The sequence below is a fragment of the Mya arenaria genome, chromosome 8, assembly GCF_026914265.1.
Source record: "Mya arenaria isolate MELC-2E11 chromosome 8, ASM2691426v1".
In the NCBI taxonomy this organism is placed as follows: domain Eukaryota; kingdom Metazoa; phylum Mollusca; class Bivalvia; order Myida; family Myidae; genus Mya; species Mya arenaria.
The window spans coordinates 1,451,158-1,470,954 of record NC_069129.1 but is presented as its reverse complement, the minus strand read 5'-3'; the positions used below and the strand labels follow the sequence as shown (position 1 = coordinate 1,470,954).

The 19,797-nt window shown below is 35.0% G+C and overlaps 1 protein-coding gene across 1 annotated transcript; it reads left to right on the top strand.

Annotated features, from left to right (window-relative positions):
- Positions 1-5,946: 5,946 nt before the first annotated feature.
- LOC128242934 (nose resistant to fluoxetine protein 6-like) lies at positions 5,947-15,240 on the top strand. Its single transcript, XM_052960385.1, has 14 exons — positions 5,947-6,190; positions 7,135-7,293; positions 8,651-8,744; positions 9,018-9,331; positions 9,494-9,667; positions 9,896-9,992; positions 10,858-10,956; positions 11,083-11,251; positions 11,838-11,917; positions 13,330-13,452; positions 13,960-14,083; positions 14,257-14,443; positions 14,584-14,726; positions 15,107-15,240. The coding sequence occupies exons 1-14, from the start codon at positions 5,947-5,949 to the stop codon at positions 15,224-15,226; spliced, it is 2,127 nt and encodes a 708-aa protein (XP_052816345.1). The 3' UTR covers positions 15,227-15,240.
- The last annotated feature ends 4,557 nt before the right edge of the window (positions 15,241-19,797 follow it).

The window sequence follows — 19,797 nt, the reverse complement described above, 5'->3', positions numbered from 1 at the left end:
TGGAAATTAGGACTGATACATAAACATTCCTCAGTGTGATATTTTATTGCTTTGCATTTGCTTGTATATAGTACAAAATGATGTTGAAAGTTGTATGAGAACCCTTTTTTACCCACATATATTTGTTTCCTGAAAATAAACATGAAAGATTTGTTTGATAAGACGGATTTTAGACCTAAAAATAGATTCTGCATATCGTTAACTTACCCCGTGTACAAGCTGGGGGCAAAACATTGTTGATAAGCCCCTCCAGGTTAATACATTATATAGTACAATATAGTTCAATGGTCTAGTCAACATGATAGAAGGTAATGGCAGACATCAATAATTTCGAGTTATTTAAACAAGTTGATTTATCAGATTATGCAAGGAAATTATCCTGGAGTGATTTAGCAATATATTTTAATAAATTATCTGTTAGAACAGGAGCTTTACCTGATCCTTACAAAATAACTGCAAGTATTACGGAGTAGAAGTGTTCTTACACGGTACCACATTCTCCGATTTTCGAAATATGTCCGTTAAATGAAATTATCAAATAAGATATAAATCATACTCACGTTTGTTCATGTTAACAAAGGGCACAGCTCCACCACGGAAGTGTCGACAGCTCTTTTTCTTTGCACCACCGAAAAGTGGTGGACCTGGCGTTTAGAGGTCGTGAAGGAGCATTGGTTGAAATTAACTATTGTTACCGTGTGCTACATATCCTAAGAGAATTTGGCGTTCAACGAGGTTGTTTCCATCGCCAACAGGGACAAAATTTAACAATGAATGTACTGATTAAGTCAAGTTATATTCATTTGAGCTTATGACAAAGACTTGAGAGGAAAACGCTTGACTCCACCCAGATAAAGCATCTATGCTTTATCGGTATTATGCGTGAGAGAAACACGCTAATCTTCAGTTCAACCAGGTCAATTCACTTCCAATGTCTTAGAATTTCTCAACTAGTAGTTGACCTTGTACTTTTAAATAGTCTTCTTATCGGAATGAAGTTTTTTTGTAATGTTAAGGAGAATTGTGATGGTATAAAACCTAAAATCGAGTCATGTGTTACACTTGTGCCTTCATCATCATGTTTCACTAGCGCATTTAGCGGGGTGTTTGTAATAAGCGCCGATTTTAACAATCCCAATTTAAAACTCGTAGTCATTATGTGGCTTGCACACCATAGTTACGCAAACCAAACATGCTTTGAACGGATTGTTGCTTCACTCGTTTTAAATATTTAATCACAGTGAACGGATGGTGTATCAACTATAAACGGCAATAATGGCCAAACAGTCGCTGCTTCCAGCGCTTGGAATAATGATAATGCTTAACATTGGCACTTGGGATTGGGTTGTCGAGTATTGACCCAAAACGGACCGTAGTCAACACACTGTTCAAACCTTAATTGCGGTTTTTCGGAGGGGGGGGGGGGGTGCTCTTCTAACTTATGGTCCTTTGGGGGAGTGTAGCAATGATCTCTTGTAGAGGATCTCAGAAGCGAGAATCCATGGCCACGTTAACGTTAGCAAACACTCCTCATTGTCCATCAACGACATTCCTCTTTCAATTGTCATAAGGAGTAATTTCCAACATGTATTAATCAAAGGTTGTTTAATATAAAGGTCATCAGTGTATGTTGCCTTGTGGTGGTATTGTGATAGATTAATTTATTATAAACAATTTGAAATTAAACACCTTGCGCCAAATCATGAAAGGACGATTATATGGACAATTACATTAAAGGGGCTGTACTCCTTATGATAAAATAGCGAAAAAAAAGAGAAAATTTTCGAAAACTGACATAAACTTGGCACCGATGTGTACAATGCATTGAAACTTACTAAATGAAGTACCACATAGTTTACAATCTATTTAAGTTTAGCAGTTATTTCGTATTTTCCATTAATAAAGGATTACTGGGTATGTCTACCAGGTAGAATTCATTCCTTATGCGTGATTGGCTAGTCGGTGTTATCACGTGATATTACCGAGGTAGGTGTATAGCTCAATTATGTCACCCAATTATAGTAAGCCTTTGTAGCTCAGTGGATACGACGCTGGATTGCAATTTTGGCAACACGAGTTCGAACCCCGTCTCCGACACATTTTTTTTTACATTTTGGTCCTTTTTTATAATTTTGATATCAAAGCGTAACACATTCTATTAGATAATTGTCCTGAGATTCGTTACAGAAAAAAAACATTTTTTGGCGCCAATCTGGTTTACAGTCCCTTTAAGAGCCCACCGGTCATTCCTCAAACTCATGCAAATAGTTTGGACAACTGTCTGACAGGCAATTGAGCACATTTTGTATTGCAAATGTATATATTTGTTTTGATAAGCTTTATTTTACAAATAACTACCATATGATAAAGAAAAGGTTCGAGTGTATACATTGATAAACATTTAATTGTACTAGATACAGAAAAGCTTCCACAAACGAGCGTCCAATAGCCATTTTATTCGGGTAGCGCATAATTAAAATATTGTTTCGAGGTGTTTCCCCGAATTAGCAGGAACTTTGTGCGGGGCTGGCACACTGTCCTTATCCTGTAGTACTAGAGTCTGTTAATTTATTACCAGATTTATGTTTGAAATAACCAATTGAAATAAAAATAGCTTTGATTTTTTTACAAATAAATAGAGATTTGAATGATAATTTTTTGTCTATTTCAATGTACTTGACGCATTCCTGAAGTCAGACAGCGTGATCAAGACTGGTCGGATATAGTTCCCGGATGGTTGGATGATAAATACTTTAGACTAGAAAAGGATGCCGATCGTCCGCAGTTGGTTATATTGTATTCAAATAATATTTCACGCGATCGTCTTATTTAAGTTTTACGCCATAAAAACTTATATCTTCAAAAACAGTACCGATTTAAACATTTTCTGCCAATGAATGCTAGTTGTTTGCAACCTGGTAACCTTACGACCAATGTCGGCCAAAGGCATTTAATTTGTTTTGTTCAAGATGAATTATCTGACAGGGTATGTCCATAGTGTGTGTCTCCTTTGGCAAACCTGCAAACCTTCACTTCTATGGTGACTACAAAAATTTCGTTCCTTAGTACCTTTATATTTACACTTAATTTTCAGAACGTCATATATAACTCAAAATGGATGGCACGTCTTTCATATTTTTCCGTCGATTTTTATTTGTACATATAACTTATTTTGCGTGGTTAATAAGATAAGCTTATAGTTAGTATGATTCACGACTACTTGTATTAACAGCTCGTCCGTCCGTCTGTCTGTGACTGTTGTATGTAGGATACCCGCTATGCTGTATACAAAAACGGTACTATCACGAGTTGTATAATTCTGTGTATAGAGATATTTACAAAATGAAGATGTTCTACACTAAATTCATATCAATCCGAGCCCTACGTCAGAAGACTAAGTGTTTCCATATTAAAGCCTTAAAAAATTAACCGTGACCATATGTTCCCACCAATAAAGCGCGCGCAGGTGGCTAAAATAGTGATAAAAATACAATTGAAAACGTTAGAAAAAGTTATTCAGACATTTTAATTGAAAATTAGTTTTAAACACTTTATTGAGAAAAACACTGTTCCCATTTGAAAACACATCATATAATTTTAAAAACAAACTTGAATCAAAAGCCTTACAGCCAATAAATTAAGATTTTTGTATGAATCAGCTCGAATCCCTAGTATACACATTATAGGGACATACAATGCCTGAACTAAACATATATTGACATACGCCCACTAGTTGTCGGGTTCTAGAAAAAATAATAGAGTCGTAGTCGACCTGAACTGATCTGACACAAGGTGACCTCCGCATTCTTGTTATCCCCTAAAAAGAAACCTTATCAAAACAAACTCTTTACTAAGATTTCTGTATAGGCAAAAGGATGCTCTGTATACAAACATACGAAGCTTTTCATTTCAACGTAGTTTGGTTTAAACAATATGTATTTCATAAGATACATTTTAAGGAATACACAAGGTTATAGCATAATCAATAATAAAAGGTTTTCTAACATAGTAGTACAGGCAAAGTAAGCAAGTGATATATGCACATAACAAAATATTTATGACAGAATTGAGAAGGAAGCTTATAAGCTTATACTATGCCTCCCTTCTGTCACGCTTTAAAGCTGCTTGTTATGGTGTTAATGTTGTTATGATGTTTATATTTTCGGTACCGTTATACTTTGATGGATAAGATGAAAGGTGAATGACAAATGAAGGAATTAGCAAAATGCGTTGGAAGTAGGATAGAAGCAAAAGAGAGAGAAACGTCATGAAGCGGGAAGACGGGGCAGGGCATGTAGTTTGACTACTCTCGTTCCACATGGAACTATTGACTGCCTGCCTTGTTCAAACTTGGACTTCAGACGTATCAAAATGAAGTTGTGTTTAAAACATAAAAAATAGATTTAAATACTTTTGTCATAGCTGCACACAAACTTGGAATTCTTTGCCATGATTAGCTTATGAAAAACATTAATATGGGTACTTCAAAAATGAGGTAAAGAAGCACTTCTTTTGGTCGAATAGATCATAATAGGTAAAAAGGGGTGTTTTTAGAAGGAACATACAGTCAGTTTATTTACTTTACCTTTGAACCAATGGCATTGTTATTTTAAGTTTTAACGTTTTAAGGTTCTTGTATTAGTTAAGATAATTAAGTACAAGGTATGTTTTTAGAAAGAATGAGATATTGTTTACTTAAATATGATTAAAAAACAGTTTGTGTTATTTATTTTTATTTGAGATTATGCTTACAAATTGAGCAGATCTGTGATAGAAATGTTGTAACATTTTATTTGGTGATGCATATGGAAATTTGTCTATCTTTAATAGGCGACGACATTAACAAGGATGTGGAAACGTCAGTATCCTTATAAAACGAAGAATAGATTAATATTTTCTTAACCATAACTATATGTTTTGGAAGATTTCAGTACAAATTGCACTATTGCTTCGCACACAAAACATAATCTACAAGTTAAGTAGTTAAGTAAAAGAAAATATGACTTGTCTTGTTTCCTTCATCTTTTAAAGAAAACTAGCCTTAGTTGAAATAAAATGTTCTTATCGTTTGTTCCTAATTAATTGGGCATCGCTCTAATTCGTTAACTGCATATAGTACCAACAATGATTGCACTATTTCAGTCTAGTCATAGATTTCATTCACATATAGAAGGCCGCATAGCAAAGACTTTGGAGGAACACGTCAAACTTATATGTAAATATTTATAAGTGTAATAAATCTACAATTTGTACAAATTCACACGATAAAATCGTTAAAATACATCATTTACGATTAGAGACTGCAATATATTAACGTTTAAAAACAATACCAAAATCCCCGTTTATGTTACTTCAGACATGCATTTTCAAAATATTCACGGCGAATTTTGATATATATCCATGTCAATCCAAATGAACTAGAATATAAACAATAAAACCAAAAAAGTCCGGTGTTATGGTTATCCACGAGAAATAAAGTGTGATCTTGATGAGAAATATTTCCTAATATCTTATCATTTGAACAAAACTGCACGATTTGTGAGTAATTCGTAAGTATGATGACTCGTTACGATCACAAAACCATTTCGCGTCTATTTGATAGTTGAATAAGGTCAAAGGTTTTAATGTCCGATTGAAAATCGTGGGTAGCATTTGACCTGTTATCAGCATAGTTCGTAGTGCCCCTTGTTCCGATTAAAACCTAAACAAATATATAAGTCATCTAGATACCGAACTTTGGGATTTCGTAATTTTCATCGCATTTAACCTAGTTATATCAGTATGTGGATTTTGAAACATTAAAGCCGTCTTAAACAATACATAATATACATTCATAGTTGGTGTGAGATTGTGGAGTTACGCCACCTAATTATGCTTTCAACGGTTATTACGTTAATTGTTTTAATTACTTTACCACAGTGCACAGATGGTGTCGGCAATAATGACATGCTCGCTGACGCCGTACAGTCGCTGCTTCCAGCGCTTGGCAATACGTTAGGCATTGACAACTTGGAATCTGTTGTCGATTTTTTTACCAAAAACGCATCGTCGTCTACAAACGCCATAGATCTTTTAACCCCGTTGGCAGGGCAATTTGCTCTGCAATCATGGGGTCTATCCCATGAGTGTAGCCAGGACCTTATGTTGCTTGTGGAGGACCTCGGGAGCGGTGAACCATGGACACAACAAGGTTTGCAAATACTACTGGGTCAAATGATGACTGATCTTTTTCACTAACCATACATATATGTAAATTGCAAATGTATTGATCAACGGTTTTCATTATCAGTTATTAATAGTAATATCTTAATATCATAATATTTATATTTTGTGGTGTTGTGATTCATTAATATTTAATAACCAATTGTCATGTCAGGCAATAACACACTATTTGAAATGCTTGTCGGTCAACGTAGTCCAAACTTGTTGCCCCTGATCGTGGACCAAGTCAATTATAAATATAGAGAAAATATATCTTAATTTTAAAACATGTACTCGTACTGTTGTAGTTTAGTAATGAATTCCATTTACACTGAATGTGTAATTATCACCAATGGCCTATCAATTTCGCAAATTTAGTCATTCCTCGACCTGTGACAAATCGTTTTGACAAAGGACCGACGAGCTATTCATTACGGTTTGTAATACTGACTAAATATGGATGTATCTACTTTTTTACTAACAAGCCTGTCATAAAGAAAGTATATTAATACATCGATAATTATGTAATTGTACAATATACACAAGAGCTCTACCAAAGTCACTCAAATAGTCCTTATGTTCGAGGTCGTACATAATAATAGCATAAGTCCGAGATATTTTCTACGAATGCTTAGTTAAAAGTAGGCCTTTATCTCGTAATACTGTATTCGAGAGTCTGTTAAATGGATTGCGAGATAGTTATTTTGATACGTGATTGGGAAAAAATATTGCAAATGCTACTAACTAATAAGATGTTATCAACTAAATGCAGTGTAATCAAACACCGCAACTCTACAAGCATTGTTTTTTCATGAAACATTACAAACTTAAATAAATCGGACATTCCGTTAGAAAACCCTTCATTTTACCAAGATGAAGTGGGTTTTTTTAAAAGTATGTATTTAAATAAAAAATCTCAAATTCATTTTAAAGTCCTTGATGCATTCGGGAAGCCAGACAGCGGGATCATAAAGGGTCGGACTTGGTTCCCTGGCGGCTTCGATGAATGTCTGGATTTACACGCAGATGCCTATAACAACGCTACAGACAACATGCAGACGCTTCATGGAAAATACTGCAGACTGGAAATCGGTGATGGTCGTCCGCAGACAGTATGTTGTATTGTATTTGGATAAGAACTCACTTAAAATCGTATCCTATTTCGTTATGTCGCCATTGTTTTGACACATAAATTACATGAAATATAAAAAATGCAATATATATTTCAGATAAAATATTTAAGAATTTAATCGGAAGCTAAAACATGTAGCATGTAAAGATCATCTTCGCCATTAAAGCTTATCTCTCCCAAAACATGCCGATATCTACACTTTCCTTTCATAAATGTTGAATCCTTGCATCCTTTTATAGACCAATATTAGTCATTCCACTTGTCTTGTTACATAGCGTTATCGATTATTATATTACAAATGCTTAAAAGACTAAGTCCAATGAACATACATCAATGCTTTGCAAATTAAGTTATTTCTTTAATATATATGATAAATGATGATAAAAATGAGTGTGTGTGTGTGTGTGTGTGTGTGCGTGTGCGTGTGCGTGGGTGTGGGTGTGTGTGTGTGTGTGTGTGTGTGCGTGCGTGTGTTGGTGTGTGTGTTCGAACAACAAGCAAGTTTATACACAAATATAAGTTCACTTACAGCCATACATTCGGATCGGAATGTGCGTGCCCTCCAACTGTTTGGCAAAGGACCTAAATCTGCTCGTCAAAAACCGTATGTATATGTTTGGTTATATGTTACGTACGAGGATTGTCCTGCCTTGAAATTCCATGTATGTACGTTATTAATTAATGGGATTTTGGAACTTTTAATTTATACTTGCCGAAATTACGCGCTATGTGTAAATCGATGTAATGTTTACGTGTGTATTTAGGATAGGTTAAAACCCCTGCTAGATTGATTCAGATATAACGCATAATAAGAAATTCCATACGTGTCTGTCTTATCACAAACATATTATCTTAGAACTAGACGGGGAAGACAATATCAATTTGTCAAAACCACAAGGGGCTTATAACAAAAATATCTAGAAAATACAGGAATGGAAACTTTTTTTAGATGTACAACTTAATGACACAGGGACAATTACAATGTAGAAATAGTCAATTTTACTCGGATAAAATACATAAAAAAGATTTTCCCCAAAAAATTAGATACAAGTATGCATTATAATTTGCATACCATAAAAAATGGGCCTCTTAAACCAATTACAACTCAAAAAAAAATCAAAAACTCGAAAAAATATATTGAGGAATGGTTGATATTTCGAGTGTGTTTTAATATATAAAAAACATCTATGCATTTTCTGAATAAAAACAAAGTTACATTATACAACATCACCCGTACCTTATTGAATCAATGTTATTTGACATCATGATATACAAGAACAGTGAGCGCACATTTGTGGTTTGTTTGTTTGTTTTCAGTTCAGATGCTGTTGTTCAATGACACTATTCGGTACGACGTCAACCCATTGTGTAGCGAGAAGAAGCCGCTCGCGAGTGACGCAATCGCTGTCATGTAGGTCGCTTTTGATCAGTTACTGCGCATCTTGTGCCTGACTTAAAGAAAGCCCTTCATAATTGTCATAGATATAAATGAATACTTGATCAGTTTAATTACGCGTAATTGGATTAAACTATTTATATTATAAGTGAATGTCCCTTCATGAGTTTTTGATGTCCCCATATATATATGTATTCTATATATATATGGTATTTATATATTTGACAATTATTCTAATTTGATTTACCATCCATATTATTTGTGCATATAACCTACATTTGTTTTCAGAATTATCCTATCGGTGCTTGTTGCCTTTATTCTGTTCGGTACATTGTATGACATCATAGCGGTTCAAATGAAATGTTATGAACAACCTAAAGAAAACAAACAGAATGAACATGAAAAACGCAACGGCGCAGTAAATGGAGTGGGAATAAAAGCTTATATCAACGGGGCATACCAGCCAGCAACGGCGGGCTCGGAACACGAAAAAAATAACTCTGTGATCGAAATGATAGAAGGTGGACAAAAAAGCCCTGTTATGGAGATAGTAAAAGACAAAGAAAGGAAGCCTTCCACTGTGGGACTTAATCCTAAAAACGGTAATACCTCAGCAGCAATATTATTTCTAGTATAATACGTTTATTTTGCATAACACAATGTTTTGATATTGCTGTTGTTGATTTATTTATTTACTTATTGAACTTTCCTATTTGTGTTTACTAATTGTTTCTCATTGTCTTATCATGACTTTAATGTCACAGAAAGCAGTACCTTGGAGAAGATATGTCTGGCATTTTCGGCGTACAGTAACGGAGTGAAGATATTAAGCACAGTGCAAGGAGCGGGTTCCCTTGGGGCCCTTAATGGTATCCGGTTCCTCAGTATGGCTTGGGTAATACTGGGACACACCTACTTCTTTGCGTCCGGGTTTGACGGTAAGACTCCGTAGTAACATATTAAAGTAAAGGAAGCCACTCCATTCGTCAATACCCAGCTTGGAATGTATATATTAAAGATAAAAAAAACATCTTCTTCATTACTTCAAAGACAAATTATTCCCAAATTTCCATCGGCACCGTTATACTCAAAATGTTCTTTAAACATGTCAGTTATGAAGATACAGTATTGTAGCATTTGTTTTAATTTATTGTAATTTGATCCAGCAAACCTTGGTGTGTTTTTCTACGACGAGCTGCAAAAGCCTTCATTCAGTGCTGTGATAAACGCATCTGTATCCGTGGATTCCTTTTTTACCCTCAGGTAAATGTAAACATTCAGCATTGTTAAATTTCGTACAAACACATATGCGTTTACGCTTGTAAGGTTTCAAATCAAAATTATACTTGAACAAACTGAATTATATATCTATGTATAAGGCGGTTGGAGGAGTGATTATGTTAAATAAAGCGTATGTTTCCAAAACAATCATATTTTAATAACGTGTACAGTTCAAATGCTTTTTGAAAATATTATTTGGCATTGTCGACAATGGACATCCATCAAGCAAATAGCTTGAATAATATGATCGCAAATCGTGATTGATATTCGTTTGAAATCCATATCGTACCCCAATAATAATATTGTGCCAACTTTGTTATTGAATTGGTTCATTTATAGTGATTGTCTGTTTATTGATTAATTTTATATTTCAATTCAAACTAGACCTATCACATAAGTGATTACATCATGGCCATAATGAGTAACTCGAGGAAGAGTGATATCTCTTAAACTTTGTTACTATTGTCGCTACAATCTCTAATATAGTCAAAATTGCAAGGAAACATAGTCGAGATTGCAGTAAGTCAGACATTACTTATATATTTTTGAAGAAGTGATAGTAGTTCGCTTAACACACTGACATGTCGCAAAAAATTAAAAGAAGACGGCCATTGATCAGGAATAATATGGCAGGCATTACTTTCTACAAGAGTGGTTATGTATACCAAGTGTCAAACAGATACACATATTAAAAACTAACAATTAAAAAATGTCACAGAACAAGAACAATAGAAATTTCAGAACGAGAAAACGTTAGCACAGATAACGTTAATATTAAACAATCGTCATGCCATGCCTTGCTTTGAAAAAGTACATCTAATCTGAATAAAACACTTACATGTTACAGTGGTGTCTTGGTGGCCTACCTGACCTTGCGAGAATTGAAAAAGGTGAACGGGGCAAGAGGACTCAATTGGTTCATGTTCTACTTCCATAGATTCTGGAGGTATTTGAGTGGTCAATATACTTTCAACTCGCTAATTACAATCAAAAACAGTCTCTGTTTCTGTCTTTATAATTGAAAGTGTACGCTTTCAACGGAAAACATAATAGCTGGTCGTTTTTGTTACAGGCTAACCCCGCCCTACATGTTGGTCATTATGGTCGGCACTGTCCTTTTGCCTTACATTGTATCTGGTCCATTCTGGATTGAAGGCGAGTTTCCCTTTATGAGCGGTTGCCGGAAGTTTTGGTGGACCAACCTGCTATACGTCAACAACTACGTGCACACTGATGACACGGTATTTCATCGTTGAAATTTTATGTCATTTTATTAAGATTTTTAACAATATGGTTTGTTGCATTCGTATTGAAAGCTGATCGGGTGAGTTTTGTATAGTATATGTAAAGTTTTGTCCTTGTTGAAATATCTACGGCAATTGACACAAAGGATCTTATAACAATAATGAATTTACAAGAAAAAATGAAGCCATAATTTCCTGTTAAGAACGATCATCAATTGGTGTTTTGAGTGTTTTTCGTAACATATTTCAAAAAGCCACTATACGATCTATTCTGCGTGTTTGGATTCCTGAGTTTGTTTAAAGCTTTAGTGATCTGCTTTCATTGAACGTTGCCTAGGCGGTTAATCCAATATTTAAGGGTAACTATAATAGTTTTTTTACTTATGTACTATGCGTTTGTTACCTTTTTAGGTTTGATAACATGAGTTTAGAATCTCAACTTAAGAGGTGTTTAGCATCCTAAAACAAGTATCATTTTTTAAGAGTAATGGTATATATATTAAATGTCCACCATGATGACAAATAGTCCTGATTATTATATTCAATAGCACGGAAATATTACAGCATTATTTATATATTTCAGTGTCTGGGATGGTCGTGGTACCTGGCAAATGACATGCAGTTTTACATCATTAGTCCTCTGATACTCCTGCCGTTGTTCTAGTAAACACGTTTAATTTTCAAAGTGTTCGATAATAATGTTTTACCTTTTTTGTATTGTGTTTTGATATATACATATAGTATTCAAGGTTAGTGACATCATGAATCTGTCAGTACATTATTATTATTGTTTGGTGTCATACAGCATCTGTCAGTATAGCATTATCGGTTTATGGCATCATGCCTCTGTCAGTATAATTTTATTCATCGGTGTCGTGCAGCCTCTGTCGGTATAGCATTATCGGTCGGTGACAACATATAAGTGGCATCAGGCTTCTATCAGTATATTATTATCGGTTGATCACAGCAGGCTTCTGTGACTATAGTATTATCATCAGTCGATGATCTCCAGCCTCTGTCAGTAAAGTTTGATCGGTTGATGACATCAGGCTTCTGTTAGAAACATTTTATCGATTGATGATACCTTGCCTCTGTCAGTATAGCATTATCGGCTGATGATATTCGGTCGTTGTCAGTATAGTTGTATAGGTTTGTGACATCCGACCACTATTAGGATAGTATTATCTACTGGTGACACCTTGCCTATGTTAATATATTTTTTGACATCCGACCTCTTTCAGTATAATATTATCGGTTTGTAAAATCCGGCCTCTGTCAGTATAGTATTATCGTTTTGTGCCATACGGCCGCAGTAAGTAAAGTATTATCGGGTTTCGACATCCGGCCTCTGTCAGTATAGAATTATGAGTTTGTGATATCAAGCCTCTGTCAGAACAGTTTTGTCGGTCAGTGATATCCGGCCGCTGTCAGTATAGAATTATGAGTTTGTGATATCAAGCCTCTGTCAGAACAGTTTTGTCGGTCAGTGATATCCGGCCGCTGTCAGTATAGTACAGTCGAACACCTTTGGCTCGAACTCGCTTTGCCCGAATTCCACGTTGAATTGAACCAGATGTTTGGGACCGATTTCTTTAAATTGAAGGTTAACATTCGCGCTTGGCTCGAGGTTTGAGGTATTTACGACGGTCCCTGGGTGTACGAGCTAACGGGTTTTGACTGTACTATCGGATTGTGACAAACAGCTGCTCTTAGTATAGCATTATAGGTTTGTGACATTCTGCCTCTGACAGTATAGTTTGATCGGTTTGTGACATCCGGCCTCTGTCAGTATAGAAGTATAAGCTTGTGGCATCCAGTTCTGTATTGTATTATATCAGCACTTATTCGAGCGACGTTTAGCTTTTATTTTGATTTAACCTCGATAAAAATGAACATTATAAATTATTGCTTAAAACATTTGCCAGGAATCTTAATTTAACTTTCATCTTAAAATATCGGATGTAATTGTGTCGTTGCATGATAAGTGTATGTTATAATACATAATGATTTTTCTTGTCATGAAGTAAAAACATGCGCATATTTGATTATTACGTGGTCTGTAATGGTATTTTTAGTAACGTGTTTGCTGGCGCGGCTTGCGGTTTCGTGCTCATTGCAGCTTCGACCGCCGCCATATGGGTTATAGACGTCAATCATGAGTACTCCGCACAGTCCGCCCTGCCTTTTGCTCCACACGCGTGAGTGAAAATCGTGTTTGCATAAGTCGCTTGATATCAATACTTGTGTGATAATCTACAGAAACAAGGTTAACGCCAAGTTATTTCGGACTGTATTTACAAAAGGAGTTGAATTATCAATGATGTGGTCGGTGATTACAGACACCAGAGAGCAATAACGATTAGGAGGAATAAACAACCGTTTGCAATAACCCAGATCTTATTTTATTTTATTTAGTTTGTTTGAGGGATATGTTTTAGCTATATTGAATTTTGTTTATGCCGATTCATGAAGTTTTGCTGCCCATGATCACTTTCGATGAGAAATTGAAACTTTTATTTTGATACAACATAGTTTATGCTTCCGAACGATCAACTCCGACCTGTTTAGGTATAGAAGTATAACTATGTATATATTTGGTGGTCATACACTAATATGTATAAAGGCAAAGCAATTGATGTTTTTAGACGACTGGCTGGCCTTGTCAATTTCGTTGATTTATAAGTGTATATTCTATTCTTTCTTAGGAAAGATACAAATTTTACGAAGAATCTGTATTTCCCGAGCTACGCACGCGTTGGCCCTTACGTATTGGGATTGTTTGCTGGGTATCTTCTCTACAAAACAAACTGCAAACTACGCATTCCAAAGGTATGTTGTATTGTTCAATTTCTCATCGAAAGGACTTCAGTTATCTTCTCAAAAATAAGACCCTAATTTACTGGTAAAAGCTTATTATGCAAGCGAATCTATTTCAAATATGTTCTCACAATTATTGTGTTACTTTAAACTTATCTTGGCTTAGTGTCTTGTCAATATCCTAGGTTATGAACTTCCTGGGCTGGTTCCTGAGTTTTTCTGTAATTTGCACCGTTATCTACTCACCATACTCAGATGAGCGCAATCACATACTGAGTCTTCAGGAGTCTGCGGCGTATCTCAGCCTTCATAGAACGGGCTGGGGTCTAGCCATGGTCTGGATCATTGTGACCTGCTGTACTGGGCATGGAGGTATTTCTGCCATTTACAATTCACTGCCTCACCAATAAAGGAACATATTTAAAGATTAAACATAAGACGATTGATTTGTTGTCGGAGAGATAGCTCATAGCAATGCTATTCTTCTTTCTTGTTTTTTAATTGTTCTTAAGGTTGGATAAACCAGTTGTTGTCGTGGCGCGGGTTCATTCCTCTGAGTCGTCTGACTTACTGTGCCTATCTTATACATCCTCTCGTTATGGTGACTTTCTACTCAAGCAGACGACAGCTCACTTACTTCACACAGTTTGAACTGGTACGTTGAAGTATCCGATCCATAGTCATAAATATGTCTTCAATATAGATATAGTAGATGGCTGGTGGCCTCGTACTGTTTTTCATCATTTGAATCAAGTTCTTATGACCTTGAAATATTGCATTATAGTCATCATGTGTTATATATCAGCTGCAGTAAAGAACATTCAACTATAATATCATGACAAGGTTAGGGCAGTTATTTATCATTATACATTAAAAACGTATATAAATATCTACATTCATACATCGTCATATTATGTATAAATGACGATGAATGTTCAATGATCCAATCTACTATGAAATTCTTTATATATGTTATGTTTAAAGAATACTTATTTTTTTAATATAAACTTCTAAACGAATTGTTCTATATTGTAGATCTACCTATTTCTTGGTCATATGACTATGACGTATGGTCTCAGTTTCATCGTGTCACTCGTGTTCGAAGCGCCAATGATGGGATTGGAAAAGGCCGTATTCAGAAAGGGCGGGAAATAGAAGGAATAATGTTACACAAGGACAATGACAAAATCCTACGTCCAAAAACATATAATAGAATGAAAAATTATGGATGAATTACATTTTTGTATAGAAAATAAATCTCAAAATTTGTTTTTGAATATATAAAGTTGCGCCCATATTCTCACCGAAGCCGAAAACTAACTTTGGACCCTGAGCCGTCAACACAATGGCGCCCAGGTATTTTGTTGAGTCTATGCAGGTAGAAGTGCTAGCAATAATAACGTCTGATAAATTTCATATCATCTGATATCAAAACTGAAACAAAGTTAATCAAACGAATGAGAAACTTTTATTACATGCCAGTTCTTGTAAAATACTAAGTTTACCTGGACGTGGTCTGGTCCCTCTACAGCTTTTACAATAAACTTTTTTGTAATGCGAAAGGAAAGCAAGTAGTAAGTTGAGAGTAGTAAAATTATTTTGAAAGGCATCATTAATGTGCAATCAATATAAATATAGCAAAATAGCCTGTCCGTATTACACCTCTAATTTATCCAAGGAATATATAATAAAAAATATTACAATAGAACGCTATCCTGACGACCTGTATGTCTCGTTCGCTACGAAGTCTCGAATGTATTTTCACACTAAACTCGATGTCATACAAAGCGTCAAAAATATCCTATCATAGTGTCTTCTTTTTGTTATTGCACGCTATCAAAATAACGTTAGACAAACAAAACGTACGTTATTAAAATGTTATTCTAACGCACTTGAATTTAGTGTAATCGGATTGACTCACGTCATCGAATTTCCGACGTTAAAACTTATGTACCGTCACAAATTGGGGGTGTATACGATCGTAAATTAGTGTTCAATTGTATTCAAATGCGAACATTTCATTTCTTTGTAACTTATCTATGCTCCATAAAAGGAGAGCATATAGTCACCTCGTTGTCAACCATCCGGTACAACCTTTTTCGTAAAATAGCTGGGAGTTCAGTAAAACTTGAAACATACACCGAGGGAAAAATGCAGTGCGTAAGACCCATAACCGTGGCTTTAGTAATTCCTGAATTATTTCGTATTTCACTTTTACAATATATACCAATAAGTATGCTTGCATGTCCGGCAAAAAGTACTGAAGGAAGAAAAATGGAATACATATCAATATATAGCAATGTGAGGAATGCAGAGTATAAGAGCTTTTTTAATTACTTGGCTAGAACATAACTCCAGATGTTTTAAAGATATTAAATATTGAATTTTCATGTACAGATATGTCTAATTAAGGAAAAGTGCAGTGCACAGGAACCATAATTCTGACTTTTGTATGTTTAACGTTATTGTTCTTTGTTTATGTTTATGTTTATTATTCGATCCCTGATGTATTAATTACAGAAAGATCTAATTAAGGAGAAGTGCAGTGCACAGGAACCATAACACTGGCTTTTGTATTTTAGAGGTATTGACTTTGTTCATTTCAATTCCTTATATGGACCAAAGCATTACTCCAAAATACTTTAAGGTATTGATTGCAAACTTCATATATTAAACAGATTTATATTTTTGAGACGAGCTGCGTGCATAGGAACCATAACTTTGTCTTTGGTATCATTTTATTTATTTATTCCGGAGCATAACGACTTATACAGATTTGTGGTGTTTGGTTGAAGTAAATGCAAAGAAATCGTAACAAGGCCTTTAGTATTTTTAGAGTTACTGCTCTACTTAATATTTGTCCAGAGGTTAACTCATCGAGGTAAGGACTTCAAAAATCAGACACTCATTTGGGAGGCGTGCAATGGGCAAGAACGAAAACTTAGGTATTTTAACAATAATTGCCCTTTGTTTATTGTTATGCCACAACCATCTTTTTTTTCATATGATTGCATGAAAGTTTATAAGGATAAAGGGCTTGGTTCACAAATGGGAGAAAATGGCCCCGTCTTTGTGATGTTTAACTGTTTCTTGTTTTGTAAGAACAACCAATAGCATTTACAAAATGAAATTGTGTTGTGCTTTTGATCATTATTTGGGTTGCTATGGCAACAATTCATAATATTTATCAATTTGTGCTTTCTTTGTTCCTTTTTTTACCTGTCGGGGAGCATACATGGCTTCCAACCTACTTTTATAATTGCTTTTTAGCAAAATAAATGATGAAATGAAAATAAGGAAGGCATTTTTTTTTCTTTCAATGTCGTTCCATTGCGATTGTTTTTTCTGTCACTCTGTTTGGCTCTTAAATTTTGGTATTTAGGCAGATTCCATGCGCTTTATTTTCAATGCATCTCCGTTTGACAGATGTGTGTTGAGTACCGGTCTTCAAAATATTGCAACTTATTTTCAAAAATGTATACATTGATTATGATAAATGCATGTACTCAAACAAAGATCGTATTACATCAGTAAAAGCTTCCATTATATGCTGATCAAGCTATCGGTTTGATTTAAATATACAACGGAACTTCCATTGTCTATTTCTTAAATAGTTTCCGTGCAGTGAATATCACGTGCTTTGTATTGTATTGTATCAAAGCACAATGCTCCAAACCTTACACTTACGGGCAAACAAAAGAGACAGAAAACGAACACTAGACCACCTCCACACATTTACACAATATCCTTATCATTCATTTTAGAGTTGCCACACTGAAGCAAAACAGACAATTCAAAATAATGTTCGTTGCTTGTCTACTAACACAGTTTGTATATCCATGGCAAGTATGGCCAATATCCGTTAGCCCACAATCCAGCAGCACGTGCATAATTTCCACAATCGACTCATAAATCGTCTGTAATGCAGTTTTGTTGAGTGTGAATACGTTTGTTTTAAGCACTTTTTATTACAATATATGATACAATAGGGAACATTAAAATAAGGCAGTAGCTCAAAAGTATTATGCGATGTCTCTTCTCTGTCACTCCTTCAATCTGCTTTTAAATACGCGAACGTTGGCGTAGAAGTCAGAAGAAACAGGAACGTGCATATTGTGCTCTTAGAATATCTTGAATTTAAAGTTCGAACATAAGCCTTCTGTGGCAAAACGCATATGTGGATATACGAAAAATATTTTACCAATATTTATCAAGTGCTAAATTTTAAGTCGATTGTTTTAAAAGTGAAACTTAACAACAGAAAAACACAGCCTTTTAGTTTACTTTTTGTTTCTAAAGTGAACGCTTTTTACGATAATTGGTGCACAAACGGATAGTTGCAGTATAAATAAATCACGATAAAAAATGTCCAATGACCAGGGGTGATCTTAGATTACATTGTTGGCATCACGCTCTAGTAGAACAGTGGCCACAAAAGCATCGACTAAACACTGTTGTTCTCTTATACGAAAGCAGGCAATTCCTTAAGGTACAGAAGAGTTGCTGATCCCGAAGAAACAAACCAAAAGCGCCTGACTTTTAACAGTCTGATCCAAATAAATAAGAAACTAGATGTATAAGAAATGTTTATATGATTATGTCGATTCCGGACCTCCTGTATTTGACGATAATTTGAAGATCACATCTAACTTGTAACAGTTTGTTCTTTCAATCTTCAGTGCAACCCAAAAGTGTTAATGTTCTAACCATTTCCATATTTTGGGAGTACTCAGTACAAATTGCACTATTGTTTCTCACATAAAATGATACATACACGATCAGATGAGGTGAACCACATGTTTTCTCCATCTTTCTATGCAAACGAAAATCAGTTGAAATACGATGTTGTTTTGTTAACACTTGGGAAGACCTTGTCCTTACCTGATTTGCCATCATTCATATTCGCTACATCTAGTACCAACAACATAAACAATTACTGTATTTTTATAATCTAGTCAAAGATTCCGTTCAAACAGGGTAGAACTTTAAGCAAAGACTAGAGCGGGCCACGGCAAACTTCAACAAGATAATTCACTGAGATAAATCGGTTCGAAGTGTTATGTGGCTGCTTTTGTTTTTCTAAGACCAGTTGTTGACCTTAAGCATTCAAGTACACGGTCATGTAGAGTAGCATTTGTGTAAGTATAAAGAAAATTTATTGTCGAGACATCACGCACGCTCGTGCCTTCATCCTCAGTGATCAACTGAAGACATATAGTTAGTGACTTGTGTCCCATCTAAAACATTATATCTTTATTTATTAAAGTGTGTATAATAAATGCTCATGTGTATAAAGAAACAAACTTAAAAACGCCAAATTCATCATTAACAAACAGAACATGACTAAATGTATATTTCCCCTCATAAGGTCGATTTATAAAATATGGCCATGCCAATCTAAATGAACTGGAATATTGCGAAATGGGTTCAGTGTCATGGTTATCTATATAAATGAAATGTGATCTTGATGAGAAAGATTTTCTAACATATAATGACTCAGTCATGACATTACATGATTAGTGAGTGCGATGACTTATTACGATCACAAAACTATTTCGTGTTACATTTGATAGCCAAATAAGGCGAACGGAGTTAACATCTAATTGACAATCGTGGGTAGCACTTAAACTGTTATCAGCAAAATTCGTAGTACCCCTGTATTGACAAAAACCTAAACAAACATTTATGTCATCTAGATACCGAACTTTTGGATTTCGTAAATCAAA